Here is a 27,961-nt window from a genome sequence, read left to right as displayed (position 1 = left end):
TGTAGTGCAGGTGTGAAGTACATGAAAGAATCTAACATAACCGTGACTGTGTTGCAGCAAGCACAAAGTAAAGAAAGGTGTATTTTTGTGGTTGGTATAGGCTGCACTCCAATCTCCAAACAGAGATGGCAGTGGAGGCTTTCTCAACCGTTTTCCTTGGAGCTCCTGTGTGTTATCAACCTGCTAATCTAACTGATGCAACTAAAAACATTTCAACCATAAGCTAAACTCACTCAAATTCATAAAGCTAACTCAGCAAACCTGTAATTTCAAATTGCATGGTAAAGCAATGAACTAAAGTGCTGAAACAAAAAGAAATTAACATTACAAAACAGAGGAGGTCTATTGCTCTCTCAAAAACTCAGAATTGGATCAAAAGCTGCCTGTCTTTATTGAATAATCATGAATCTAATGACATGCCAAAACTGGCTTACAAGGAGCAAAAACCGAGCTACAACATGACTAACCAAATTGACTAACTAGCTATCCCCAAATTGACTAACTAGCTGCACAAAATGACTACCCACTAGCTAACCAAAATGAGGCCCCAAGCCTTCTTATTTATACAATTTGAGGACCCAACAGTCCTCCTAAAAGTTAGGGACTTGGCTGCCCAAGACTTGGAGTTAACAGCAGTCCAACTTGACTTGCTTGGCTGCCCTTGAGCTGATTGATTCGGTGGCCCTTGAACTCCGAGCTGATGGTGGAGAATTCGAGGTAAGGGCCCATAAATGAGGGGGACACCTTCCTACAAATCCTCTAGCTTGTTCTCCCACGAATTTGGCTGCCAAGTGCTCATTAAGACCTTCCATTTTGTCTCCAAGTTGACCAAAAAGGCTACACAAAGCACCCATTAGACTTGTTGGCATAATGACTAACCAAATTCACTCTATTAACATAAAAATAATAAAAAACATGCAATAAACAAATGAGAATGGTGGACTAAGCCAAATTAGGAGGTTGAATGAGCCCAAATATTTGTCCATTTTTGGGGCTCATCATCACCCCCCTACTGAAAGTGTTGCTCATCCTCTGAGCAACCAAATCTCTCCCCTTGTCTTTGATGGCCCTGGTGACTTCCTTGGCTAGCATCTTGGCCAATTTCTCCTTTGGCTTCCCTCTTTTCAAACTTTCCTGTAGAAACTGTTCGCTGGCTTCCTGTAGAAACAGTCCTGTAGTGGCTTTTTCTGTCTTCCTGTAGAAACAGTATTCACTGTTTTGGCCTGCGTGGCTGAGGCTGCCTTCTCCTTGAACTGTGCTGCTACCTGGAAGCTGACAAATCCAACTGACGCAAGCCCAATGTATTATAAAATCACACAAGTACAATGAGCTGCCCGAGAATAGATAGTGCATGCCAAATCTAGATGGGAAGGAGTGTTTCCAGGCCTTTAACTGAATCGAATGGCATTCTTAATCTTGGATTTGAACTCTACTAAGAATTGATAACAGAAGCAGAACAGAACATAAGATAGATCAAGTTGTCCTTGCCTCAACAGCCGCTGGTACACAACAAATGGCATGAAATGCTCGAACAATGCTTCCATGTATTGAAGGTGGTGTCCAATTTATTAAGGATAATAGCTGGTATATGATCTCATCAGATCCCAATAATGCAGCTGTTGTGTCACTCTGTTCTTTGGGCAATGTTGCTATAACAATCTTCATTGTGTTAGACCCTTCTCTCAGGTTCTGTATCAAGGGCTTGAAATAGTTCGCCTGTGCCATTTGCACTACATTATGCTCATTGTATGGGAGATTCTCCAGAACTTCGCTTGCAGCCTTAGCAGCTTTAGGATTGTCACTATTTGACATTGTTACAAGGAGGAGGATACAACCTTGTACCTTGCCAATCTGTTCACACACAGCCATATCCTTTGAAAGCTCTAAAAGCGATTCCACGGCTTTCATACCTTCTGCAATATCACGTGCAAGCGAACGAACAATAAAATAGCATGATCCACCTCAGCTATTTTCACCTTTCTTCAAGCCCCAAGCTTGATGAAGAGAAACACTGCTTCATACCTTTCAGAATAGAGATAAATGCAAATATACCCTCATTACACCATGCAAGCGCAAATCAAAATGAATGCTGCTCAGATAAAAAATAAATGCACCAGCAAGATTACAAGATTCTCAGCCATGCAATTGAACTCAGAAATTTTCAGATTAGGGATCAAATAGTCATATTGAGTAGTCTCAGCCCTAGGTGAAGATGTCAATCATCACAGAGAGTAGCCTTATGCTAAGATGTCAATCAGAATGACAAAAAGGATACACGAATAAAACCCACTGCTAGATGCCTTTGCCTCAGGAAAGCATGAGAATATGCCAGAAGGCCTTGACAGAAAGGAGCCAAACAGCTTCTGATACAAGCTGCCTTATAAAGTGATGTAGATTATGCCTCAGAACCATACAACAGGTTAGCTCGAATCTGGCCTCATACTGCTCCTGATATATCTTATTGCACAGAGCTTTAGATTAGATCTTTAAAGACAACTAATTTACCTCCAAGAAATGATCTCTGCCTCAAAAGAAACCAGATATATGCTCAAAAGGCGAGACCAGATCTTTGATAAGTCAATGGAGAACTGCTTCAGACATATGCAAAGTAGGCTTAGATTTACTTCTGGTTAAACGTCACAGAGATATGTTTGATTCAGCTAGATATGAAGTTGAACCACTGAGAGGAGCCTCAAGAATGCTGAAATTTCAGGCTTCTCTGCTCTGCTGCACTTTCCTGTAGAAGACCCCACCCGTTTCCTGTAGAAAACGCCTGTAGAGTGCGACAGGCGGGAATTTTTTGAGGAACTGAAGAGATCTCGAGAATAAAAGGCAGAAATCGGTAGAGCACCATTGTTTAACTGATCTGGATGGTGGACATGCGCTTCAGTTGACCGCAGTTGAACAAAGAGTGGTGAGAGTTTCAGCCGAGCGTTCCTTGAATTACTGCGTGACTTGTGGTGAGGTGGCAAAAAAGACATGCGCACTGGTTTTTTTGAACTGAAGTGTTGTCATGAACTGCTGTTGCTAACTATTCGTTCTCTGCTTGTATTCAATTCCATTAGTTGCACTAGAGTTTGGAATATCCCCAACTGACTGTGTTTTGTTTTTGAACTTCACGTGAATGGCTGATCCATGCATGCGTGATTTTTGCCTTGCTGAGTGCAATTGAACGTGGCTCCCTTCTTGGCTGAACCCACTCATCTCATTCATTCATGCATTGCTTTAGATTAGATTCATGCAAACAGAGGAACAAGTTTAGTCACGTACCTGCAAGTTAAACGGTTGATTGTGAAGCGTGTTGCTGCATGCATGTGTTGATCTTCATTTGCTGCATGTATGGTGACTTGACTGATGATTTAAGGCTGTTTTTTTTCTTGTGCAGGTGCCCTCTGGACGGATCTAAGCTGCACGCGTTCATTTCCACGTTCAACTCTGCCCGCTCAAGCTGCTGCTGCTGCATGGTCACAACCAGAACTTCTTTTTTCCATTTCTCCCAAACGGTAGATTGGTTTGATCTGAAACTTGGTGAGCATGTTACTACCATCATTATGCATCTCCCATAGAAAATTCGTGATCAATGGATGCACGGATTTCGAGAAAATTGGAAAATGGCTGAAGATTTCAGAGCTTGATTTCTCGGAAACCGTGCATCGGAATTGGCTGAAACTGCTTGGGTAGGCTACTATCACCCACGTGCATCTCCCCATGAAACAGGTTTTGAAACGGATGCACGGTTATGGAGAAAATGCAAAAATGGCTGATGGTGATGGAGGTTGATTTCTTGGAAACCGTGCACCGGAATTGCATGAAACTGCTCAGGCATGTTGTCATCGACCTTGTACAATCCCCCATAAAACGGTTTGTCAAATGGATGCATGGTTCTCAAGTTATGGCAAAAACAAATTCTGCTCTATGTGTTTTTGGCTTCAAGGCATTTTGCATGTGTTTGCATGGTATGACAAAATGAATTTTGGCTGTGATGCAGGTATGGAGATGATGGAGGAGGAGTTGGAAGATTGCATGAGGACTTCTGAACCTTTGAGGAAGCTACCATGCTCGCCAAACCACTTTTTGAAATGCATGCCTAGTTTCCCACAATTTCTACAGGAAGTTCCTGTAGAAGCACAATGAGAAGCACAAGGAGGTGGAAAAATGATGGAGAAAGGCAAGGGATGGACACACAAGTGCTTGCAGGCCTGATCAACAGATTCCCACCATTAGATTCATTTTTGAAATTGTATTTGGCTCGTCCAAAGGTTCTACAGGATGTCTCCTGTAGAAATACAGAGCTTCCTGTAGAAAACACAGTTTTGAGGAAAGAAGCATAATGACATGAAAAAATGATGGAAAAGGGGTGAAGAGTGGAAACATGGATGAGTGTAGGCCTCATGGACATATTACAAGCCTTCAGGTCCTCTTTGGAGATCAATTTTTCTTTTTTGTAAGCTTCCTGTAGAAGATACGAAACTTCCTGTAGAAGGCACAAAAACTCCTTTGACCTTGATTTGAGTGTTCCTCCTGCCATGAAACATCCTTCTTGCAACCTGAAATGTCATTGCTACAACATAAAATTATTCAATGATGATTAGCTTTATTTTTCTTTTTCTTTTTTCTCTTTTTTTTTTTGGAAAAACAACTAGGGCGCCTCATGGAGGTTTTCACCCTAACTGCCTGCCTTGGGCGCCTCCAAGGGAGGTTTTCACCCAAAGATCTTTTTCTCTTTTATTTTCTTTTCTTTCCAACCCATTGACCGCCTCATGGAGGTTTTCAATCAATGAGCCAATCTAAGGCGCCTCCGAGGGGGTTTTCACCTTAGATTTTTATTTTTCTCTTATTTTCATTTTTTCATTTCTTTATTTTTTTTCTACCCTACCCTACTTGAAAAACAAAATCATTTTCAAGTATAAGAATACTTCCAATGGAGCCATGTGCACATCGAGATTAGAGACAAGATGATGTAAAGGCTCACAATGCATGCTTTGACCACTATCCAACTTTCAGAGCCAAAATGATCTGACTTTGAAAGGATCAAACAAGGCTGAGGAAGAAAGTACTGCTGCAACTTAGTGACCTTCTGAAACCATATCTCAATATAGCTTTGATATCCTTGGTCGTCTTGCTGATTTGGATCATTCTTCATGTCACATTCTATCATGACCTTCTGATCTTCCTCTTTTTGTTGATCTTTCTCTTGAGTACATGGAGGATTTGATGGTGACCATGAGGAAGCTTTCTCGATCTCTGATTTTGATCTCTTTTCTTCATCAAGTGCAGCCCATGGTTCTTTGATCTCCTCTTTTGAATCTTCTTTTGCTTTTGGTCCTTCAATGCTTTCAAGATGATCTCTTTTTTGCATTACTTTTCCTGAGCTTTGGTGAACATCATTGAGCTCACGAGGAATCATTTGCACATGTTGTGCCTCAGATTTGCAATTGGGTTGAGCTGCTCCATTGCATGGTTTTGGAAATGGAGGTATGGGTAGCTGAGTGGAGGTGTGAAATTGAGATGGAGATGGATGGCATTGTGGTTGGGTAGGCATTTGGGGTTGCCTTGGTGGAGGAGGAGGCGATGGTTGTGGATGAGCAGGTGGTGGAGGAAAATGAGCGGGATGAGAGTTGTACTGGGGCCTCCACTCCTGATAAGGTGCATTCCAATGAGGCTGTGGCTGAGCATAAGAGTGAAACGAATGAGCAGCTGGTTGGGCATAATATGGATCTGTGAAGGAATAAGGAGGAGGTGTGAACCAGGAAGGATGAGCAGGGGGACCCCAAGAAGGCATGAAGGTGGCTTGGTAAGGGTCATAATAGGTCTCGGGTGTCCCTTGTAGTTCCTGCTGGTAGGGTATGGGTCCATGTGGCCTCCTTTGGTTCATATAATAGAGTGATTCAGTGGCTCCCTTGGCTCTTTGATATGTAGCTTTGATTCTGGGCAAGGAAGGGCACTGATCTGTAGGATGGTATTCTTCACAGATGAAACACACTTCTAGAGAGTGCATTGGACATTCGTTCCAAGGATGCTTTCTAGTGCACCTAGGACAAAAAATGGCCAAAGCCCTCTTAGCTTCTTCTTGCTTCTTTTGGATCCGCAAGGTATCCAGTTGCATGGCAAGGAACTGCCTCATATCACTCTTGAAATCTTTGATCTGATTTTCAAATTCATCTTTGGACAAGATGTTGCTCCCAACATCTCTGCTTGTAGCCATTTGCTCCGGAGGAATGTTTCTTTCTTCTTCTCCCCTAGAGGTTCTTCAGATATGTCTTGATGTCCACCCAGGGGTTCTTTCATCACAGCCATCGAAGAAGAACGTTGGCTGTGTGAAGTAGTGGGGGGGTTGTGCGATCATTTTTCTAACTTATCTCTACTCCTACAAAGCATGAAATGAAATGCTAATCTACGCTTGCAGAAATGAAATTGCGGAATTGAAATGCTAATCTATGAAAGCAAGAAATGCTAATCTACGCTTGCAGAATTGAAATTGCAGAATTGAAAGGCTAATCTAGGAAAGCAGGAAATACTAATCTATGAAAGCAAGAAATGCTAATCTACTTTTGCATAAATGAAATTGCATAAGGGAAATGAAATAAACTACTTAGCAGAAGGTTGTAAAGGAAAATAGAAGAATAGCAACAATCACCAATACTCTGCCGCTTCCCCGGCAACGGCGCCAAAAAGATGGTGAGCTCCAGTATTGTAGCAATAATGCTACAACTCCTGGGGCTTCCTATCTCTTAATTTTATCAACCCGGTAGTTCGTACAAACTTGGAAGCGACGGTGCTGTATGCACAAGTACTAGCTCTTGTCGCAGCTGTCACTTGGTCAGCTGACACAAGTCCGTTAGGGCTCAAGCCAACTTCTATAGGCTCTCAGAAGAAGCTTGTTAAATGATGGACGAAAGCTATTCTCAAAGGAAATCTAATTTACTTGACAAAAATGAACTGAAAGCAAATCAAAGCATGTAAACCTAGGAAACCCTAATTTGACTAGTCTAACCTCTATAATGCAAAGAATGTGAATGAAACTTCTACCAATGCTGCTATTACCTCTAATAAGTGAAAATGCATGGATCTAAGCTACTTGCATCATAAAAGACATGTTTTTGTATTTTTCCTTTAAGTGGATGGAATGATTGTGATTTTGTGCTAACTAGGGTTTGGTTGTGCAGATGGGATGGAGAAGGAAGGAAAGCGTGGAAAAGGTTGGGGAGGCTAGGAGAGGTCCCTAGGGATCCTTAGCATCCATCCACAGAGGTTCCTCACGTTCAAAAGCTCAGCAACCGAGTGAGTGGCCTCCTACAGGATGTCTGCAGGGGATCCTACAGGATACTCTGGTTTCTACAGGATGTCTACAAACTGCTACAGGATGACCTACCGTGAGTGTTTGAAGTGATGGAGGAGTGATGGAATGGTAGGGGGAGATGTGTAAGGTAGGAATAAGGCTGGTGATGGCTCAGAAGTGGAGAAATAGGATAGGAAATGAGTGTAGGAAGTAGGTTGGAAGATAGAGGGCTATGTCAAAGAAAGGGCTAGAGAATGAAGTTACGTGAGGAGTGGAGGACTTTGGGAGTTAACAGAACGAAGCAGAGGTCAAGGATGTGGTTGCATGCGTGATCAAGATGGAGGAGAAGGTAATGGAACGAGAGAGAACAGTGTAAATGAAACAAATGCTTATGACTGTCACCAAACCAAAAATGCATTAACCTAGACTACCTGTGCTTGTAAATTCAATGAACAGCAATCCAAAACGTGAAGAGAAATGTGCATGAAGCTGTGATGAAGGTGTGTAGTGCAGGTGTGAAGTACATGAAAGAATCTAACATAACCGTGACTGTGTTGCAGCAAGCACAAAGTAAAGAAAGGTGTATTTTTGTGGTTGGTATAGGCTGCACTCCAATCTCCAAACAGAGATGGCAGTGGAGGCTTTCTCAACCGTTTTCCTTGGAGCTCCTGTGTGTTATCAACCTGCTAATCTAACTGATGCAACTAAAAACATTTCAACCATAAGCTAAACTCACTCAAATTCATAAAGCTAACTCAGCAAACCTGTAATTTCAAATTGCATGGTAAAGCAATGAACTAAAGTGCTGAAACAAAAAGAAATTAACATTACAAAATAGAGGAGGTCTATTTCTCTCTCAAAAACTCAGAATTGGATCAAAAGCTGCCTGTCTTTATTGAATAATCATGAATCTAATGACATGCCAAAACTGGCTTACAAGGAGCAAAAACCGAGCTACAACATGACTAACCAAATTGACTAACTAGCTATCCCCAAATTGACGAACTAGCTGCACAAAATGACTACCCACTAGCTAACCAAAATGAGGCCCCAAGCCTTCTTATTTATACAATTTGAGGACCCAACAGTCCTCCTAAAAGTTAGGGACTTGGCTGCCCAAGACTTGGAGTTAACAGCAGTCCAACTTGACTTGCTTGGCTGCCCTTGAGCTGATTGATTCGGTGGCCCTTGAACTCCGAGCTGATGGTGGAGAATTCGAGGTAAGGGCCCATAAATGAGGGGGACACCTTCCTACAAATCCTCTAGCTTGTTCTCCCACGAATTTGGCTGCCAAGTGCTCATTAAGACCTTCCATTTTGTCTCCAAGTTGACCAAAAAGGCTACACAAAGCACCCATTAGACTTGTTGGCATAATGACTAACCAAATTCACTCTATTAACATAAAAATAATAAAAAACATGCAATAAACAAATGAGAATGGTGGACTAAGCCAAATTAGGAGGTTGAATGAGCCCAAATATTTGTCCATTTTTGGGGCTCATCAATGGTATGTAGGGAAACCACTTTTCAGACCCCCCCTTTGGTTAATTGTCGGAGGGGCGGGAGGGTGTCTGAAGTCATCACCAATTGTTGATGTGGGTAGGTGAGAACACAACCTTTCATGTGAGTGTGAACCTTATTACAAATGAAAAACTGTCATATCAAAACTCTATTTAAACTAATAATCATGGTTATACAATGTGATTTGACTAATTAAATAACTTAATTAAAATTAATTTGACCGCATGTATACTTTGCGATAAAATACTTAATTGTAACTTGTTGGGCATGGAATCCCTCTCAACATGTTTTGGGGCTTAAAGCCCAAGTTTTGGTTAAGGGTTTTGTAAGACTCCGTGAATTGCGGGCGCGGAGCGCAAAGTATAGGTTAAGTTATAGGGTTGTCCGCCCTAAAGTAATGTAATGTAATGTAAAGTCATGTCGGCCTACCCATGGTCCGTGGACCATGGGATTGTATAAATAGAGTGAGGCTCTAAGTTGTAAAGATGGAAAAGGAAGAAGAGAAAAGAGTATGAATGGTTTGAGCTTAGAGTAGGAGTGTAAGTGTATTGGGTCATAGTAGTAGGAGGAGGCTCGACAGTTGAGTGCGCAGAGGCCTAGTAGAGTCCGTAGCTAAGTGTGCGGACCCTTGCATTTGGGTGCGTAGGGCGGTGTCGGGTCTGTAATCTAGATTGAAGATTAATAAAGAGAATTTGATTCCTATTTCTGTGTATCTGCGATGCATTGCTTTCTTTACATTTATACTATTTTATTTATTGCACGCACTGATATGATTGTTGAATATGTTGTAATAATCATTAGTCTTGCATAAAGAAGCTAAGTAATCAGATAATAATAGATTAAATAGCAAGGAACTTGGGTATTACACGAGTTGCACCCCGAGTAGGCCTACGTGAAAGCAGTACCATGAGTTGAGAAGGGATAATAAGTGTGCGTAGCAATGAGTCAAACTGTGGACCTCCAGAAGCTCATCAGACATCCCCAGGGTGCAGAAACCTGGTTCTAGCACCCTCCCATACTACTTCAGGTAAGACCTCAGTCTGCACTCCACAGACTGTTGCCAAAAGGGCCAGTAGTACCGAGATTTGCTTGGCTAAATCACCTCTGAACTTGGGTCAAGCCCATACAAGCCAACAAATGGTTCCGTTGCCGGGACCAAGATCTGCATAAAGGATGTCTGATGTCATGCCACTGGAATCCAACAAAGAAAGAAATTTAAGAGTGGTTGGACAAGAAGATTCACGAGTTCGCGGCGCAGGAAAACAGAAATCCACGAGTATCTAAGGAATAGTGGTTGGAGCGCTACTTGTATATGGAAATCCACGAAATTTTCTTTGCATCCTTTCCTTCTGAGCTGTATGAGTGGATCGCGAAGTTAGTAGACAACTAGGGAAGGTGTAGGCTCGACAAACCAATAGTGTGGACTCCGGAATTAGTGCATAGACTAGAAGCATCAGGAGATAAGATGGTGCGAGATGTGGACCATTGGCTCGACTGAATAATAGGAGGATTTATCAATGAGTTCGTGGTAGACACGAATGTCAGCTACAGTGAAGCGGAGCGATGTTTTCTTAAGGGATAGTGAGGTAAGTATATTAAATATTTGAACACTTGGATTAAGATTCTACTGTGTGAAAAGTGGGTTATGCGAATAAAGTAATGTTTCAGACTATACGAATTGGGAAGATCTACAGAAGCAGAAGTAGTGAAGAGTTGGAAAACAGTCCCTTCATTTCACCCTTGCGGGAAAGCGAGGAAGAGCTCGCGAAAGTTTCTCTGAGGAGCGCAGTCAGTCTGATAAGGCAGCGTATTCCGCGTTTACCACCTCCACCCACACTGCCACCCGTCTCACCCTCCTCACCTCCATTTCCACCCACCCCACCTCCGCCACCACCGCAGTCCAGTATGGCAAATGCGATCAAGCTACCGGTATTCAGAGGAGTGGGAAATGAATATTTGGACCAATTCTAGTTCATGGTAAGAGCAGTATGGAAAGCACAAGGCATGGTGGATGATAATATTAAAAAGGCTACATTGGTGAGCACACTGAAAGATTGCGCATTAATATGGTATATAAAGCATTCTAATGACCACCCAAATGCAGGAATCGCAGAGATCTAGGCCGCACTGGACAAGGAATTTAGCAGGCCAAAATCAGAAACACAATCAATCATCGGGTTTAAGGAGATCGTGATGCTCCCGAGTGAGACCCACTAAGATCTGGACCAAAGGCTGAAGAGTATGATCTGTGATGCCAATATGAAGTTAACAGATGCACAACATCACACATGGTTTGTGGCCTCACTTACGCCACACTTAAGGATGATGTTGTCATAGCAAAAACTTTCCACCCAGGTTGAAGCATTGGAAATGGAAATGAGGTTACATGAGACCCCTATACAAGACCCGGGGTTAGGAGTCCAACAAATCCATGCACAACTACAGAATCTGTGCTTAGAAATGCAAAGTTTGAAACAAGATAGGACACCTCGGCCAGAGGTGCACGAGGAAGTATGGTGCATAAAATGCAAAGGCCAAGGGCACGACAAGGACCACTGTCGAGTGTTTGCGAACTGCTTGGAAGGAGGAGGGCCAATGCCATTAATATCAGAGGCATAGGTAGGGCCGAGCATGGCGTCTACACTATGGTGTGCAATCTACAAGATAGGAGGAAAACACACTATGAAGAATTGTCATCTCTTGCAGAAGTATACGCAGATGTCCCAACAATTGTTTTGTAATTTTTGCAGGTCAGTAGGCCATGATGAACACATCTACCGAAGCTATGAACTAATGATGGATCAGACACTTGCCTACAGGGTGCAGATTGAAACGTGATCCCTCGACCTTAATACAAGGATGGCGCACTGGATTTCAGGGACGCAGTTAAAGTCAAGGAAGAATGGGACCAGGAAGGGGTCACGGGCAACTAATTTGTTACAATTGTGGAGGGCCAGGGCACTATGCCCACGATTGTACAAACCCGACAAGAATATCATGTCGGTATTGTACTCAGTTTGATCATGAGGCAAAAGACTACCCTTTGCTAATAGCGAGGATGCATGAAAAAGGGGTACTCCAGCCCCCTTCGACTCAAAACTTACAGATGATGAGGTCTAAGCCATGCGAAGAAGACCCGAATGTAAACATGATGCTCAGGAGCGGTATGACCACAAGAGATGATAAGGGGAAGTAGCCAGAAGAAAGTGCATGGGTTCGCAAGGCTCCTACAAAGGAACCCGAATTTTATTTAGAATGCACAAAGGAGACATTCATGGAAGCTAAGAAGAGCTTCATGGAGGCCTCCACTTCAGGTAGTAAGGATCAACTAGAACAAGGGATGGATCCTTCAATGATCACTACCTTTCTGGAGACATGCATGACACTGCTGCGCAATGGAAAGGTAGTCAAAGGACTACAGGAACTTATCACTAGGTGTGCGGGATCAGGAGAACCACACGTGGTTCGGGAACTTGGAAAGCATGCATTGCGCACAGGAAGGGAAATGAGGTTGACTGTGCAAATAGGTGATTATGAAATGGATTAGGTAATCCTGGATCTAGGTTTGGATGCAAATGTACTACCAAAGAAAACATGGGAACACATGGGCAGACCTGCATTACAATGGTCCCCTATTCAGTTACGAATGGGAAACCAACAAAAGATTTTTCCCATGGGAAGATTGTAAGGGGTAACAATCGATATTGAAGGTGTGAGCACGCAGGAGATTTTGAAGTGATAGAGATTGTTGATGACAACAATACCTATCCTGCACTACTGGGAATAGACTGGGCCACCGATATGAACGGAGTCATAAATCTAAAGAAGTGCAAAATGATCTTTGAGAAAAAGTCACTACGCGTAATAGTACCATTAGATCAAGCCGAAGGAGTGTGATAGACTGAACTGGTGCGTGACGACGATAGTGATGACGATCTTGACTGTATTTACAAGATAACTGTGTGAGAAGAGGATTTGGTGAATTTAACTATAGATGGAAGGATTTTGTGGGAGCGCGAAAGCTCCCGCACTTTAGATTCAAAAGAAGAGATAGAGCAATGGCAGAATTGACTAAACGAAGTAACAGCGCTTAATTGCAACATGATGACTAGATCACTGTGTTCCGTGACAACAGAGGTAAGGGAGATGCCGAAATATGATGGATTAATGACGGTGGATGAATTTTTGAGCAAATTTGAAAGTGCAGTACCAAAGCAGTAGCAGTTCGATGCGCTGAAATGGGCATTGCGTGCAACACTCGCACGATGGTGGGGTACACATCAAGGAAATTTTGAGGACTAGCACGAATGTAGAAGGATGATGCGCCTGCGATTTGGGAAACCACAAATATGGCTAGTAGACAAATATGACGGACGAGATGATCCACACACACACCTCACGAAATGGACCAAGGTCTACGGGGAAGAGCCATAGCCTGAATGGGTACATTTATTCTACCATACCCTGGACGTCATACCCATGAATTGGTATATGGAGATGGAGCTCTGCCATGGTATGAGCAAATGGGATGTCTTGCGTGAGGGATTTTTGTTAACATTCACATTTGAATATCATTGGTCGGATACTGTTGACAATGAGCTACAAGTAGTAAAATTCACTATCTTCAAAATACCACAGGAGCCAATGGGAGTACTTCAGCTAGAATGGCGACACAGTTAAGCAGTGCACTAGAGTGCTATAATGTAAATGTTGAGGAGGGTGATGAGGACCCATGGAAAATTAAAATTCCAGAAACGGAAGGTTGTTGTGAGATTCACGAAGCATCACTTGAAGACCCCGACATCACTGTGCCACTAAAGATGAAGCAGGTCAACATTGGAACAGAGGCAGAACTGAAGTACGCAATACTTGGGGACTATTGGGACGATGCCACGGTCGATAAGGTCGTTGAGTTACTCCACGAATACAAAGACTTGTTCCCTAAAATTATGGATTGAAAAGAGATCATTGGTGATCTAGGGATGATGAAGATAAACTTGAAACCCAATGTGAAGCCAGTTAAGCAGTGGGCTTACTGATTAAAACCAAAGTATAAAGAAAAGGTCCGTGATGAATTAGACAAATGCTCGCGGCCGGAATTATTGAACCAGTGGAAGAATCCAACTGGGTGAGTCCTATGGTAATACAAGAGAAAAAATAGAAGGGTGAAATAAGAGTATGCGTAGACCTCACGAAGTACTGGAGAATGTTGGTGTTTAGGAAGCATACTCGTTCACGGATGGGTTCTCAGGGTACCATCAGATCAAGTTCGCACCGGAAGATAGGAGAAAAATGACCTTCGCAATAGAATGGGGCTGCTTTCAATACACCGTTATGCCATTCGGAATGAAGAAGGGGTCAGCTATATTTTTGCGCATGATGGTAGCCGCATTCAAAGAATACATGCACAAGTTTTTGGAGGTCTATCTGGATGATTGGACTGTCTTTGGATTAGTTAAGCACCATGTAGTGAGCTTACGCTTGATGCTGCATACTTGTTGCTGACACCAAATTGCACTGAACTTGAAGAAGTGCGCATTCCTCATTCCTTTTGGAAACCTACTAGAACATGTAGTCTGCAAACAAGGTCTGATGGTGGACCTTGGGAAGATTGCTGTTATCCTAAATTTGGAAGCACCGTAAAGTGTTAAACAACTGCACACTACCTTGGGACACACTGGATACTATATGAAGTTCATCAAAAGTTATGCCCGAATAACTGTGCTGATGGAAAAGCTATTGAAAAAAGATGTTACATATTGCTGGAATGATGATTGCATGAAAAGTTTGGATGTCTTGAAGGGGAAACTGGCCTTTGATCCAATCCTGGTCTTCCCAAAATGGGATGTGGAATTCCATGTACATGTGGATGAGTCATGTATCGCGTTGGGCACTGTACTCACACAAGAGGACGCGGAGGGTGTATATCACCCGTTCATGTTTGCGAGTCGAAGATTGTCCAAAGCAGAAAATAACTACTCTACCATCGAGCACAAGGGGTTGGCAATGGTGTACATGCTCCAAAAATACTGACACTATTTACTTGGAGGACATTTCAAGATGTATATCGATTATTCCGTGTTGAAATACCTGGTGAACAAGCCTGTGTTGGGGGGGAGAATATGTAGATGGCTTCTAATATTTCAAGAATATAATTTTGAGGTCATATTCAAGTTGGGACGCTTAAACGCAACACCAAACCACTTGTCACGAATTGAAACGGGCGAGGAACCAACAAATTTGGAGGAGGGACTACCTGATGCACAACTCTTTGCAGTGCGCACTGCAAATGGACCCTTTAAAGTTATAATCCATTTTCTAACAACAGGGACTGCGCCAAAGGAATAATCAATCCAACAAAAAAAGGAATTGGTGGTGCGCGTAGTAGATTTTTGTGTCGTTGCGGGGAACCTCTACAAGATGGGCAATGATGAGATATTGTGAAGATACGTACCTGAATTTGAACGAGGTCAGATCCTCGCAGAAGCACATGGGGGCACTGTAGGAGGACACTATGCAGGACACGTGACCGAATAGAAGATTCTTCGCGCAGGGTTATGTTGGCTGACCCTGCACCAGGATTTGAAAGCGCACTGTAAGGCCTGTGATATATGTCAAAGGACAAGAAAACCATCATGAAGAGATGAGATGCCACTAAATCCCCAAATAACACTGCTGCCATTTGAGAAATGGGGAATTGACTTTGTGGGCCCGATCAAACCTCAGGGAAAGACGAGTGTGTGCTACATCATCACCGCGACAGAGTACCTGACACGATGGGTGGAAGCACAGCCGGTCAAGGACTGGAAGGCTGCTACAACTACAAAGTTTTTGTTCGTAAATGTGTTGACACGATTTGGCTATCCAAAAATCTTAATGAGTGATCACGGAACACATTTCCTGATTGAAACCATCAGTGCGCTCATAGAAGAGTTCCAGGTGTATCATCAGAAAAGTACACCGTACCACCCACAAGCCAATGGGACAGTAGAAGCATTTAATAAAATACTGGAGACTGCGTTGACCAAAGTATGTAATGCACAGTAGAACGATTGGGACCTGCATGTACGTGCCATGTTATGGACATACCAAACAACATGCAAGAAATTGATAGGCCAAACACCCTTCCGGTTGGTCTATGGTACGAAAGTTGTCATGCCGATGGAATACATCGTACCTAGTCTATGAATAACAACACTCACAAGCATGACGGACTGCAAAGCTCTAGAAGAAAGGATCGCGTAATTAGAAGAACTCGAGGAAGAACAGTTTTTGGCTGGATTTCATCAACAGGTACAAAAATAGCATGAAAATTCCTAACACAACCGCCATATCAAGTTGCACACCTTCAAGGTAAATGACTTAGTACTATTGTATGACAGTAAGTTTGAAAAATTTCCGAGAAAATTAAAAATGCATTGGTTGGGTGTAGAATTTTGTAGAATTTTTCTACAAATCAGCTAGCTCTGATACCATGTAGAACTTTTTCTACAAATCAGTTAGCTCTAGTGCCATGTAGAAATTTCCCACCTGTAGATCACCTGGTAATGCAATGTACTAAAGCAAAACACTTGATCTACTTCTACAAAAAATTTAAAGGAAGCTTAATCAACCATGAGCAACATCAATAAGAACACATATAACTGATAAGAAGGAATCAATCACACATAACACATAAGAATTTACTTGGGGGAAGCACCTGCCTAAAACCCCATCTCTGTATTATCATAAAAGTGGAAATATAGTTCGGATTACACAAAGCCTTAGCTCGGAATCTATCCAGCTCTCATTAAAATCCCTCTGCTGCTCATAGACAGTCAAAGGCTTCTCACAAACCTTCTCCTTTGCCCTCCAAGCCTCCTATTTCTATGCATAGTTTTCCTGGGTCCTCTAGCTGCAACTTGTGTGATTCTCACCTCACACACAACATTGACCTCTGAAATAACTACACAAACCTGAAGGAGATAAATCCTCATCATGGATGAGCTTCCTTTATAGGAAAAATATTCATCCAACTGATAGTACATTGTCCCTTCTCTGATCTCAACTGGGTCTCTGTCTGAACTGACATGCATGAGTTATTTAAGCTATAATATTCAGTTATATGAAAATACCAGTTGTTACATGCATGCAAGCATTAACAAACTGAATCTCATTAATTTAACAACTTGTTAAATTAATCTAACTGGACTTGACTCAGTTAATTGAGCCAACTAATTACAACTCATCCTTATCTCTTTAACTGATGGATAAATTCATCAATTAATAGATAAACTGTTGCATGTCCTCACATAGACTTCAAGTTTGTTTTTCCTTAACTAATTAACTCATGGAGATTAATTAATTAATATTTTAAACCATTGGTAAGACCAAATTCGTTTTTACTTCCTATAGTTAGACCAGTGACTGCTAAAAATAGGAAGGGACCCAGAAATGCTATTTTTAGAACTTTCTATTTTTAGAAGTTTCACCTCTCACCCAAGGTGGCCAATGACCTCCCTAGCCAAACTACTATTTTTAGACATGCTATTTTTAGGACTTCTATTTTTAGCACATTCTAAATTTAGCATTTCTTGTTGCACATTTTTCAACATTGGGACCATATGTGGTAAAGGAGGTCACAGACAGAGGCACGGTCTAGCTAGTCAAACTCAATAGAAAGCCCTTCCCAGGCGTAAAGGATAACTGCTTAAAACCCTACATAGGTGGGCTGGCTCTTTGACTAACTAGCTGAAGCACAGTCTCCGCGACCCGAGGAGCTGAACAAAGGCATGGGACTATAAACACATGCACCAAAAGCCGGTATCAAGGAAAGGACACGATTCAGATGCAGATGATTTAGATGCAAGAATGCAACAAGTCCAACACACAACAGAACAGTGCGCTGCGAACCTCTGAGCAGTATGGGACCAATTGGTGGGGCTTCGCGCCAAGGTCGCCGCACCAATAGAGTGACTCGGGACAAGTCACGATGATTGTGTTGGGGGCCTGTTGGGCATGGAATCCCCCCACAACATGTTTTGGGGATTAAAGCCCAAGTTTTGGTCAAGGGTTTTGTAACACTCCACGAATCGCGGGCATGGAGCACGAAGTATAGGTTATGTCATAGGGCTATCCGCCCTAAAGTAATGTAATGTAATGTAAAGTCATGTCGGCCTACTCATGATATGTGGATCATGGGATTGTATAAATAGAGTGAGGCTCTAAGTTGTAAAGATAGCAAAGGAATAAGAGAAAAGAGTATGAATGGTTCGAGCTTAGAGTAGGAGTTTAAGTGTATTGGGTCATAGTTGTAGGAAGAGGCTCTGCAGCTGAGTGCACAAAGGCCTAGTAGAGTCCGCAGCTGAGTGTGTGGACTCCTGTAGCTGAGTGCACAGGGCAATGTCGAGTCTGTAATCTGGATTGAATATTAATCAAGAGAAGTTGATTCCTATTTCTGTGTATCTGCAGTGAATTTCTTTCTTTATGTTTATACTGTTTTATTTATCACGCGCACTGATATGATTGCTGAATATGCTGTAATAATCATTAGCCTTGCATAAAAAAGTTAAGTAATTAGATAATAACAGATTAAATAGCAAGTAACTTGGGTATTACATGGGTTGTGCCCCGAGTAGGGCTGCGCGAAAGCAGTACTGCGGGTTGCGAAGGGATAATAGGTGCGCGTAGTGATGGGTCAAACCGCGGACCTCTAGAAGCTCATCAGACATCCCCAGGGTGCGGAAACCTGGTTCTAGCACCCTCCCATACTACTTCAGGTGAGACCTCATTCTGCGCTCCGTGGACTGTTGTCGAAAGGGCCAGTAGTACCGGGATTTGCTTGGCTAAAACACCTTTGAACCTGGGTCAGGCCCATACAAGCCAACATAACTAAACACACTTTATTCAACAAGTCTAATCATGCTTAAATGGTGTGATTAAACAATTATTCCTATTTATTTAACTCTACTGTGGAATTTAGGCTAGCTGCACATTATTTTTATTTTTCTAAAGGTATTTCTCATCACATTTTTTCATTTTTTTGGAATGAAGTGGCATTTAAATTTTCTCACTTATTGGGGGTATTTTCATTTTTTTCATATTTTTGTTTCTTTCATTTTTTCACACACACACACACACACACACACATATATTGTATCCCCTTTCTTTTCTTTTTCTTTTTCTTTCTCTATTTTTCTTTTTCTTAGAAATAATTTGCAGAATGAATCGTTATTTACAATAACACATCCATTGTGCTATGAACATTTGAATCAACACAAAAAGCTATATAATAAGGGTAAAAATTATCATATCATTATTGACATAACCATTAATTCACTTGATTTTACAACCATTTGTATGCATCATCGCAATTACTAACCATGCAAGTAGAATAACAATAAAAATGAACCCACAGTTGCTAATGAGAATGAATCAACAACATTCTTTCTCTTCTTAATAGGAACAATATTAACCAATGGATCTATTTTAGTAACAACCATAGGTTGTAAGTTTGGATCCTTGATGCTGACATGTAGAAATCCTTATGTTGTAATTCTTGTGAATCCTAACACACTTTATCATAGTTAGAAACAATTTTAACTATTTCATCTCTATGATCATGCGCCTTAGTTTTTACAAACATGAGTGACAAAATATTTCTTGCATTTTGTTGTGCGTGCAAGCCCCCAAGGCATGTTTTGAGGCTTAAAGCTGAAGTTTTGACTAAGTCCATTGTAAAGACTCTGCGATTTGTGGGTGCGGAGCCCGAAGTCATAATAGAATCATAGGGTTGTCTGCCTTTGTTTTTGTAATGTATTGTTGGTTTGAAAGATATACCCGTGGTCTGTGGACCATGGAATTGTATAAATAGAGCGAGGCTCTAAGTGTAAAAAACAGTTAATGGAAGAGAAGAAAAAGAAGCATTAATTTGAGGTGTAAGTCGTATCTTTGGGTCGTAGAGTAGGAGAAGGCTCTGTATCTGAGTACACAGAGGCCAAGTAGTCTGTAGTTGAGTGCACGGACCCCTGCAACTGAGGGCACAGGGCATGTCGAGTCTGTAACCGTTGGAAGCATTAATAAAGAGAAATTTTACCATATTTCTATGTATCTTTTCATGTTTTATGTATTATTGGGTATGAATTGCAAGTTTACTATTTATTTACTATGCGGACTCATCTGAATGTGCTAAATACGTAAATATAACATAAAGCATCTGTTTACACGAAGATAACTAACTGGTATAAGGAGAAAAGTAAGATCTCGAGTGTGACTTAGGGAAATAGTGCAGATCGCTGCTCCAGAAGCGCGGAAGCCCCACAACCCCTAGTTAGGGTTACACGAAGGCGAATATATCAGGGCGTGAAGGCTAGGGAAGTGCACGAAGTAACCTGCAAGAAGGGACTAATAGTTAGACCTAATCAACCCCCTCAGACATCTCAAGGGCATGGAAACCTAGTTCCGGCACCCCCCCATACTGCTTCGGGTGAGACCTCAGTCCGCACTCTGTGGACTGTTGCCGAAAGGGCCAGTAGTACTGGGATTTGTTTGGCTAATTAACTCTGAATCTAGGTCATGCCCCCACAAGCCAAAAAATGGTTCCGTTGCCAGGACCAGGATCTTCATAGAGATGTCTGATGTTGTATCACTGGAATCCAACTAAGAAAGAAATTGAAAATTGGTTGTATAGAAAGATTCACGAGTTCACGGCACAGGAGAATAGGAATCCATGACTATCAAAAGAAGAGTGGTTAGACTGCTACCTATACATAGAAATCCATGAAATTTTCTTCACATCTTTCCCTACTGAGCTATATGAGTGGATCGCGAAGCTAGCAGATATCCAAGGAAGGTGCAAGCTCGACAGACCTATTGTGTGGACTCCAGTGTTGGTGCACAGATTGGAAGCATCGAAGGATGATGTCACACGCGCTGTTGATCATTAGCTCAATTTAATTATAGGAGGATTCATCATTGAGTTCACGGTAGATACTTCAATCAGCTTTAGTGAGGCAGAGCGACGCTTCCTCAAAGGACTGCGAGGTAAGTACGTTAAGTCTTTGAACACTTGGATTAAAATGCTACTATGTGAAAAGTGGGTTATGTGAATACATTGATGTTTGGAGCTATGTGAAGTGGGAGAATTTACAAAAACGAAGGTAGCGCAGAACTAGAAACTAGCCCCTTGATTTCACCTCCACGAGGGAATGAGGAAGAGCTCGTGAAGGTCTCACCAAGAAGTATGATCAATTTGATAAGGTAGAGGATTCTCCGCATACCACCCCCACCCACACCACCACTAGCTTCACCGCCTTCATCCCCATCTTCATCCATACCACCTGCGCCACCACCGTGAGTCGATATGGCAAGTGTGATAAAGTTGCCAGTATTCAAGGGAATAGGAAATGAAGATCCATACCAGTTTTGGTTTGTGATAAGGGCTGCATAGGTAGCACAGGGAGTTACAGATGATAATATAAAGAAAGCGACGCTAGTTAGTGCTCTGTAGGATCACGCACTGACCTGGTATATTAAGTATTCTAATGACAATCCGAATGCGGGGGTCATGGATATCCAAATTGTGCTAAACAAAGAATTTAGCAGGCCAAAGTCAGAGGCACAGTCGATCATCAGGTTCAAGGAGATCACAATGCTACCAAGCGAGACTCCTTGGGAGTTGTATGAGAGACTGAAGTGTACAATTTGTGAAGCTAACATGACTTTGATGAATGGAAACCACTGCAAATGGTTTGTAGCATCACTAACGCCACATTTAAGGAACGCGCTGTAACAACAGAGGCTAACAAATTAGGTCGAGGCCTTGGAGATTGCAATGAGACTGCATGAGACCCTGATACAGGATCCTAACCTGGGAGTTCAGTAGATCCATGCCCAGCAGAAAAACTTGTGCCTTGAGATGCAGAGTCTGAAACAAGACAGGACAGCTTGCCTAGAAGTGCGTGACGAGGTATGGTGCGTAAAGTGAAAGTGTCAGGGACATGACAAGGACCATTGCCCAGTGTTTGCGAATTACCTCATGGGAGAAGGACCAATTCTGTTAAGACTGGAGGCACAAGCATGACCCAGTGCAGCGCTTGCATTGTGGTGCACAATTTATCAAATAGGGGGAAAGCATGCTACAGACAACTACCATTTATTGTAGAAGTACATGCAGAATTTGCAAGAGTTGTTCTATAATTTCTATAGGTCAGTAGGACATGATGAGTGCACCTATAGAAGCTATGAATTGATGATGGATAGGACTTCCACCTACAGAGTTCAGGCCGAAACATGGCCCCTTGACTAGAATGTAGGGATGGTGTGAACCAGATTTCAGGGGTGCGGACAAGGCCGAGGTGGAGGAGGAGGACCTGGAAGAGGTCGCGGACAACTGATATGTTATAATTGTGGGGGGCGAGCACACTATGCCAGTGATTGTACAAATCCAACGCACCCATGATGCCTATATTGTACATTGTTTGATCATGAGACGAAGGATTGTCCCACACTGATAGCAAGGCTACGCGACAAGGGAGCGCTCCAACCTCCCTCGACTCAAAACCTACAAATGATGAGGTTTGAGCCATGCGAGGAAGACCCTAATGTGAACGTTGTGCTCCGAAGTGGAATTAAAATTGGGGATGATAAAGGAAAGCAGCCTAAAGATAGTACTTGGGTTCACAAGGCTCTGATGAAAGAACCAGAGTTTGATTTGGAGCGTGCTAAGGAAACCTTCATGGAAGCTAGGAAGAGTTTCTTTGATGCCTGCACTTCAGGAAGCAAAGACAAACCCAAGCTAGAAATGGACCCATCGATGCTCACAATGTTCCTGGAAACATGCATGAAGCTACTGCGTGACAATAAGGTTGTAAAGGGACTGTAGGAATTCATAAATAGATGTGGTGGGACTACGCCAGGAGAACTGCACATAGTCCATAAGGTTGGAAATCACGCGACAAGGATAGGAAGATAAATGACGTTGACCGTGCATATTGGGGAATATGAGATGGACCAAGTGATTCTGGATCTAGGATTGAACTCAAATGTTCTGTCGAAGTAGACATGGGAGCACATGGGGAGGCCTACGCTACAATGGTCTCCTATCCAACTGTGAATGGCGAACTAGAAAAACATCCTACCTATGGGAAGATTGCAGGGAATCACCATAGATATCGAAGGGGCAAGTGTGCTGGTCGATTTCTGAAGTGATAGAGATTGTTGATGATAGTAATCCCTACCCTACACTATTAGGAATAGATTGTACCACTGACATGAACAGGGTGATAAACCTAAAGAAGCGCAAGATGATTTTTGAGAAAAAGTCCCTATGCATAGTTGTACCTTTGGACCCTACAGAAGGATCGCACTACACAAAGCCAGTGCACGATTATGAAAGAGATGATGATTTAGACTGCATCTACAAGATAACTGCGCAAGAGAAAGACTAGGTAAATCCCACTGCGGATGGGAGAATCTCATGGGAGCACGAAAGCTCCTGTACATTGGATTCTGACAAGGAGGTAGAGTGATGGCAGAACTGGTTACATGAGGTAACCATGCTAAACTGTAACATGATGACGAGATCATTGTGATACGTATCAACAGAGGTAAGGGATCTACCTATGTATGATGGGTTAAGCGAGGTAGATGCCTTCCTGAACATATTTGAAAGAGAAGTGTTAGAACAACAATGTTTCGAGGCTTTGAAATGAGTACAGTGCGCTACGCTCGCGAGGTGGTGGGGTGCACACCAAGGAAGCTTTGAGCACTGGTGTGAATGTAGGAGAATGATGCGCTTGTAGTTTGGGAAGCCTCAAATGCGATTAACAAACAAGATTGCCAGTCAAAACAATCTGTGTGTGCACCTGTCCAAATGGATATCAGAATATGTTAAAAAACCTATCCGAATGCACACATATGTCGTGTTAGGAGACACAGTCAGTAAGCATGTGTGAGAGAGGCACTTCCGTGAACGACCCCTCCGATTGGAACAATAGAGTATGGAAAGAACGAGTGTGTAGAAGGTTATCCACATAGAAGCCTTTAACAAAGTATGCGAAGTGCTAAATAAGGTGTATGATGCGCAGTAGACTGATTGGGACCTGCACGTACCAGTGGTTCTATGGGATTATAGGAAAACATGCAAGAAACTGACAGAGCAGATGCCTCAGAGGCTGGAGTATGGAGCGAATGCTATAATCCCCATAGAGCATAATATGTCTAGTCCGCACATAACATCACCGGTAGATATGATGGATTAAGGAGCGTTGGAAGAAGGGATCGTGTAGTTGAAAGAAGCAAAATGCTTGGGACCTGAGGAAGAAATCCTACAAGGTGATCTTAGGCTCCAAGAACTTATGAAAGAAAGGGTGCAATTAAGGGAGAAAAGCGCTCTGGTGGAAGCGGAAGTCAAGAAGCTTAAGGACGAAATCAAGAAGGATTTTCTCGATAAGAAAACTAGGGTGATAAAACAGGGTGCACATGATCACGTTGACGAATTTGGGGACTACCGCCGAGAGTTGATTAGCCTGATGCCTTGGATTGGACCACATATTACTAAACAGATCACCCATGGTGGCGCATTATAGATGATAAAGTACGCAATGCAACTAGTAACAATAAAAGGTGGATGTTTTCCAAGAGAAGTGATGGATGATGGGTTTAAACCATATACAGGTGGCGTGGCCACCTGACTAGCCATGGGAAGTATAGTCTTAGCACTCCAGGTAATTTAAAGGAGGCGCAGGACTATAAAATACTCTTCCAGGAGCTGCATGATGTTGAGGCTGCACGCAGGAACAAAGTGTCACAAGTTTCGTGACCGCACAAGGGGGGTTGCGCTGCCGCATGGGTTGGCTGGAAAGTGACTGTTGGAGTCACTATTCGTGATGTGATACTTGACTTGAGACCAAATGGAGCGGGCGACACGCACTTAAGACGTGCTTTATGGGTGAGATTTGGGAAAGTATGCCGCCAAGGGAGCATTAATGAACTAAATTTTGGGGGAACGGTCGAATTCAAATTCAAAAGATGCTATAAATTACAAAGGGCTGGCCAACAAACAACACTTGGTCATTTGCAAATTGAGCTATTGTATGCCCCACATATTCTGAGCCAAGACCTGGTTGCCCTGTGCAGAGAGTTGATTGACCCTTGATTGAGTGATTGAGAGATTTCTAGACGAGCAAGATGGCAGTCTTTGAAGAAGCTAGGGAAATTGCAGAGATGACCACTGGAGAGGCCGAGCAGACCTGATCATAGAAGATGCCATTAAAGGCACCAGGATTTTGGTGGAAATCCCTAAATCACCACAGGCATTGAGATTGAAGAAATACAAACAACCAATGACTCCGATGCGTGTGTCCCCTCGAAACCCGTTGTGCACCAGATTAATGATGGAGGAAAAAGGGAAAGCAGTTAACCTGGAAACCGACGAGGAGGAAGAAGACCTGGAAGACCTCATAATTGAAGAAGATGAGGATGAGGGCATGGAGGAAGAAACTGAACCTACACACCCTCCAACAAATCTTCCCACATATATCCCCCCATGGAAGGGGAAGGAAAAAGTACCCAAGGACCTCGACAAGAGCAAGAGATCTCTCCAGACTCCGCTCCTCCCAGAAGACATCATCTTTGAGGGAATGCACCTAGGACAGGTGCCAAACTTCAAGTTTCAATTTTGGGATCTCGCTGAGCACAAGAAATTCCCACACCTAGAGATCATGCAGCTCATGAAGCCCAAGCAGAACATCGTGATGAGGGTTATAGAATTGGAGCCACGAAAGTGGTTACGCGGAGTGGAAAAGGCAGGGTTATTAAACTTGCTCTTGGTGCCACATTTCCATCGCACCCCAGTGATGATCTTTGTCATCAGGTCGCTTCTCTACCTAGTGCATGGTGGGTGTTTGTAGTTGAAGGAGCCCATCCCCATCACGGACCACTTAATCCATTGCATTACTCGATTCCCATGTAAAGAAGAGGACCCTGAAGATATTTCGAAGGGGAAGAGAAATGACTTGGCCATTGCGGAGGCCATGAAAAATAAATACAAGCTGGAGAAGAAGAAGAGGGGATACGCCATATCCAGTATCAACAACAAAGCAGTTAAAGTTGTGACCTAGATACTGGCAGGTAATCTCATGTGGAAGTGTCGCGCGGATGAGGTGCCTGTGCCAGTAGTTTCACCTGCTAAGCAGTGCACGGAGGGGGTCCAGCCTAACTGGTTTGAGTTCTTGTGTAAGCAGTTCTTAGAAAATTGTTGCGAGGCACAGGAATAAGGAAAAATGTTCCACTATGCATGGCTTCTGTTGTCCATAATCCTGGTGGCAGGGGATTTGCCGAAGGATAGCCACTTCCCCACAATTTCAAGGGATCTACTGGAGACCATGAAGTACGCTTTGTTATGGGCTATTTAGGACACGAACTGGATCCACGATAGTAAGATATTCTTGGTGTTCATGGAGATGAACATCAGAATGGAGATTAACCGCAAGCCGCAGTTATCACCCACTGTCTACAATAGCCTGCAAAGTTTTGCGTAATTTAAAGCGGACTTCCACCACATATACCTTAGGGTGTGTAAGGACCTTGCGAAGAAGTGGAGCGAACTACCCTTCATAGCCACCGATGATGTGATTTTCGATATACTAGAGACATGGCTACTGGAATGGTGCACCCCAGACATTGCTACGGTGGAAAATTCTACTGCATAGAAGAAGGAGGAGGCCAAACTGCGCATGGCATAGTTGGCAAAGAAGAGGAGGCAAGAAGTAGCGGTAGCAAAAGCGCAGGAGGCATGGGATGCTACTAGGCAACAGTAGAATAGAAAAAGGCCACAATAGTGGCAACACATAAGGCAATAGCGAAGGCGCACGAGGGCCATAAGTCGCCTCCGCTGGAGTAGGAGAAAGAAATTGAAACAGAGGAAGAAGAGGGTGGCACAGACCCACAAACATCGTCAACACTATTGAAGCGCCAATGCTTGAGCGACTGAATGGGGCCATGTAAGAAGGTCAAAGAATCTAAATTGTCTATCAACCCGTTCACCCTTACTAAGGGGGGTCTGCACGAAATAGGCAAGACGGTGCGTGATGTCACCACCGAGGCTGTCCAGAACTTCATGGAGGAGAATCAAATTGTGTTGGGGGCCCTCCGAGCAAAGATTTAGGAGTTGCAGGTGTGCACTCCTCAAGTTGGTACTCTTTTGACCTGCCTCGCAGTAGGCACAACTGCAGCCAAGGAAATGCTATGCACTTGGACAACCAACACAATAGTGGTGTCAAAGGGGGCACTGATTACAAAAAATGATGCCGAAAGGCCTACGGTTAGTACCTTGAAAGGCGTTAGGATTAACATGGTTGTGCTCCCGCAGGAGACGCTCTATGTTCTGCAGGATGGGATTATTGCAGAACTGCGGGCTAGGAGAGCTGCGCTTTGCAAGTTGTGAGAGAGCAGAAGATTAACATGGAGTAGTTTAGCTTACAGTGCGATGAGGTTGTGTCACAGAACAGACAGATGGTATAGGTACTAGAAGAAGCCTGCCAGATGTCCCCTGAGCTAGCCATCCCAACAGACGCACTAGTAGAGGCGCGCATCCATAGGTTAGTAGCAGGGGTACGCGAGGCACGAGAAGAAATTGCTAAGGTTCAACTAGAGTTGAACCTTCAAATAGGAGAGCCATGGTTAAAGGCACAACCATCGACCCCTCCAGAAGTAAGAGAACAACATGCCAGTTCTACTACATCGGGGATGGAAGAGATCAACAGTGCAGTAAGGGATTGCACCAGAATGTTGGAAGAGTCATTTGAGGTCCTCATCAATCTATAGGAGGACCCTAACATCCAATGCTTAGAGACAATAGCGTGTGAGCTCTAGTAGCAGTATGAAAGTGTCAAAGGGACCGCACAAACGGTGGCCCTCACTTAGAGGCTTGCGCGAATGCAACAGGCCAAAGCGCTGAAAGAGAAAGTGGATGCAGCATGACACAAAGAATTAGTTTTGAAGGCATGCATTCAGCCTTGGATTGACGAGGCCTTCGTCATTACAACAAAAATTGAAGGTAAGCTCGCACAAAAGTAGGGGATGCAAGAACAAATCCAGGGAAGCAGTTCTGACACTGCGGTCTCAGAACAATGTGTACATAATATTTAGCACGCAGCCGCTCAGTGCACTGTCGACCTTGCA

At 43.1% G+C, this 27,961-nt stretch overlaps 2 protein-coding genes across 2 annotated transcripts in view; one reads left to right on the top strand and one right to left on the bottom strand.

Moving 5' to 3' along the window:
* Window positions 1-1,473: 1,473 nt before the first annotated feature.
* Window positions 1,474-1,908, bottom strand: LOC149186643 (U-box domain-containing protein 43-like). The gene has a single exon (XM_089409412.1). The coding sequence runs from the start codon at window positions 1,906-1,908 to the stop codon at window positions 1,474-1,476; it is 435 nt and encodes a 144-aa protein (XP_089265538.1).
* Window positions 1,909-13,464: 11,556 nt separating this feature from the next.
* Window positions 13,465-27,961, top strand: part of LOC149186642 (lipase-like PAD4) — a 33,854-nt gene continuing 19,357 nt past the window's right edge. The window contains exon 1 of the mRNA XM_089409411.1: window positions 13,465-13,629. Within this exon, the coding sequence (XP_089265537.1) occupies window positions 13,465-13,629 (165 nt within the window). The remainder of the gene's footprint in view (window positions 13,630-27,961) is intronic.

The sequence above is a fragment of the Pinus tabuliformis genome, chromosome 3_1 (assembly GCF_031772625.1).
Source record: "Pinus tabuliformis cultivar Carrire ecotype Pingquan chromosome 3_1, CPIR1, whole genome shotgun sequence".
NCBI classification, from domain to species: Eukaryota; Viridiplantae; Streptophyta; class Pinopsida; order Pinales; family Pinaceae; genus Pinus; species Pinus tabuliformis.
This window is presented reverse-complemented; position numbering and strand designations above follow the sequence as displayed.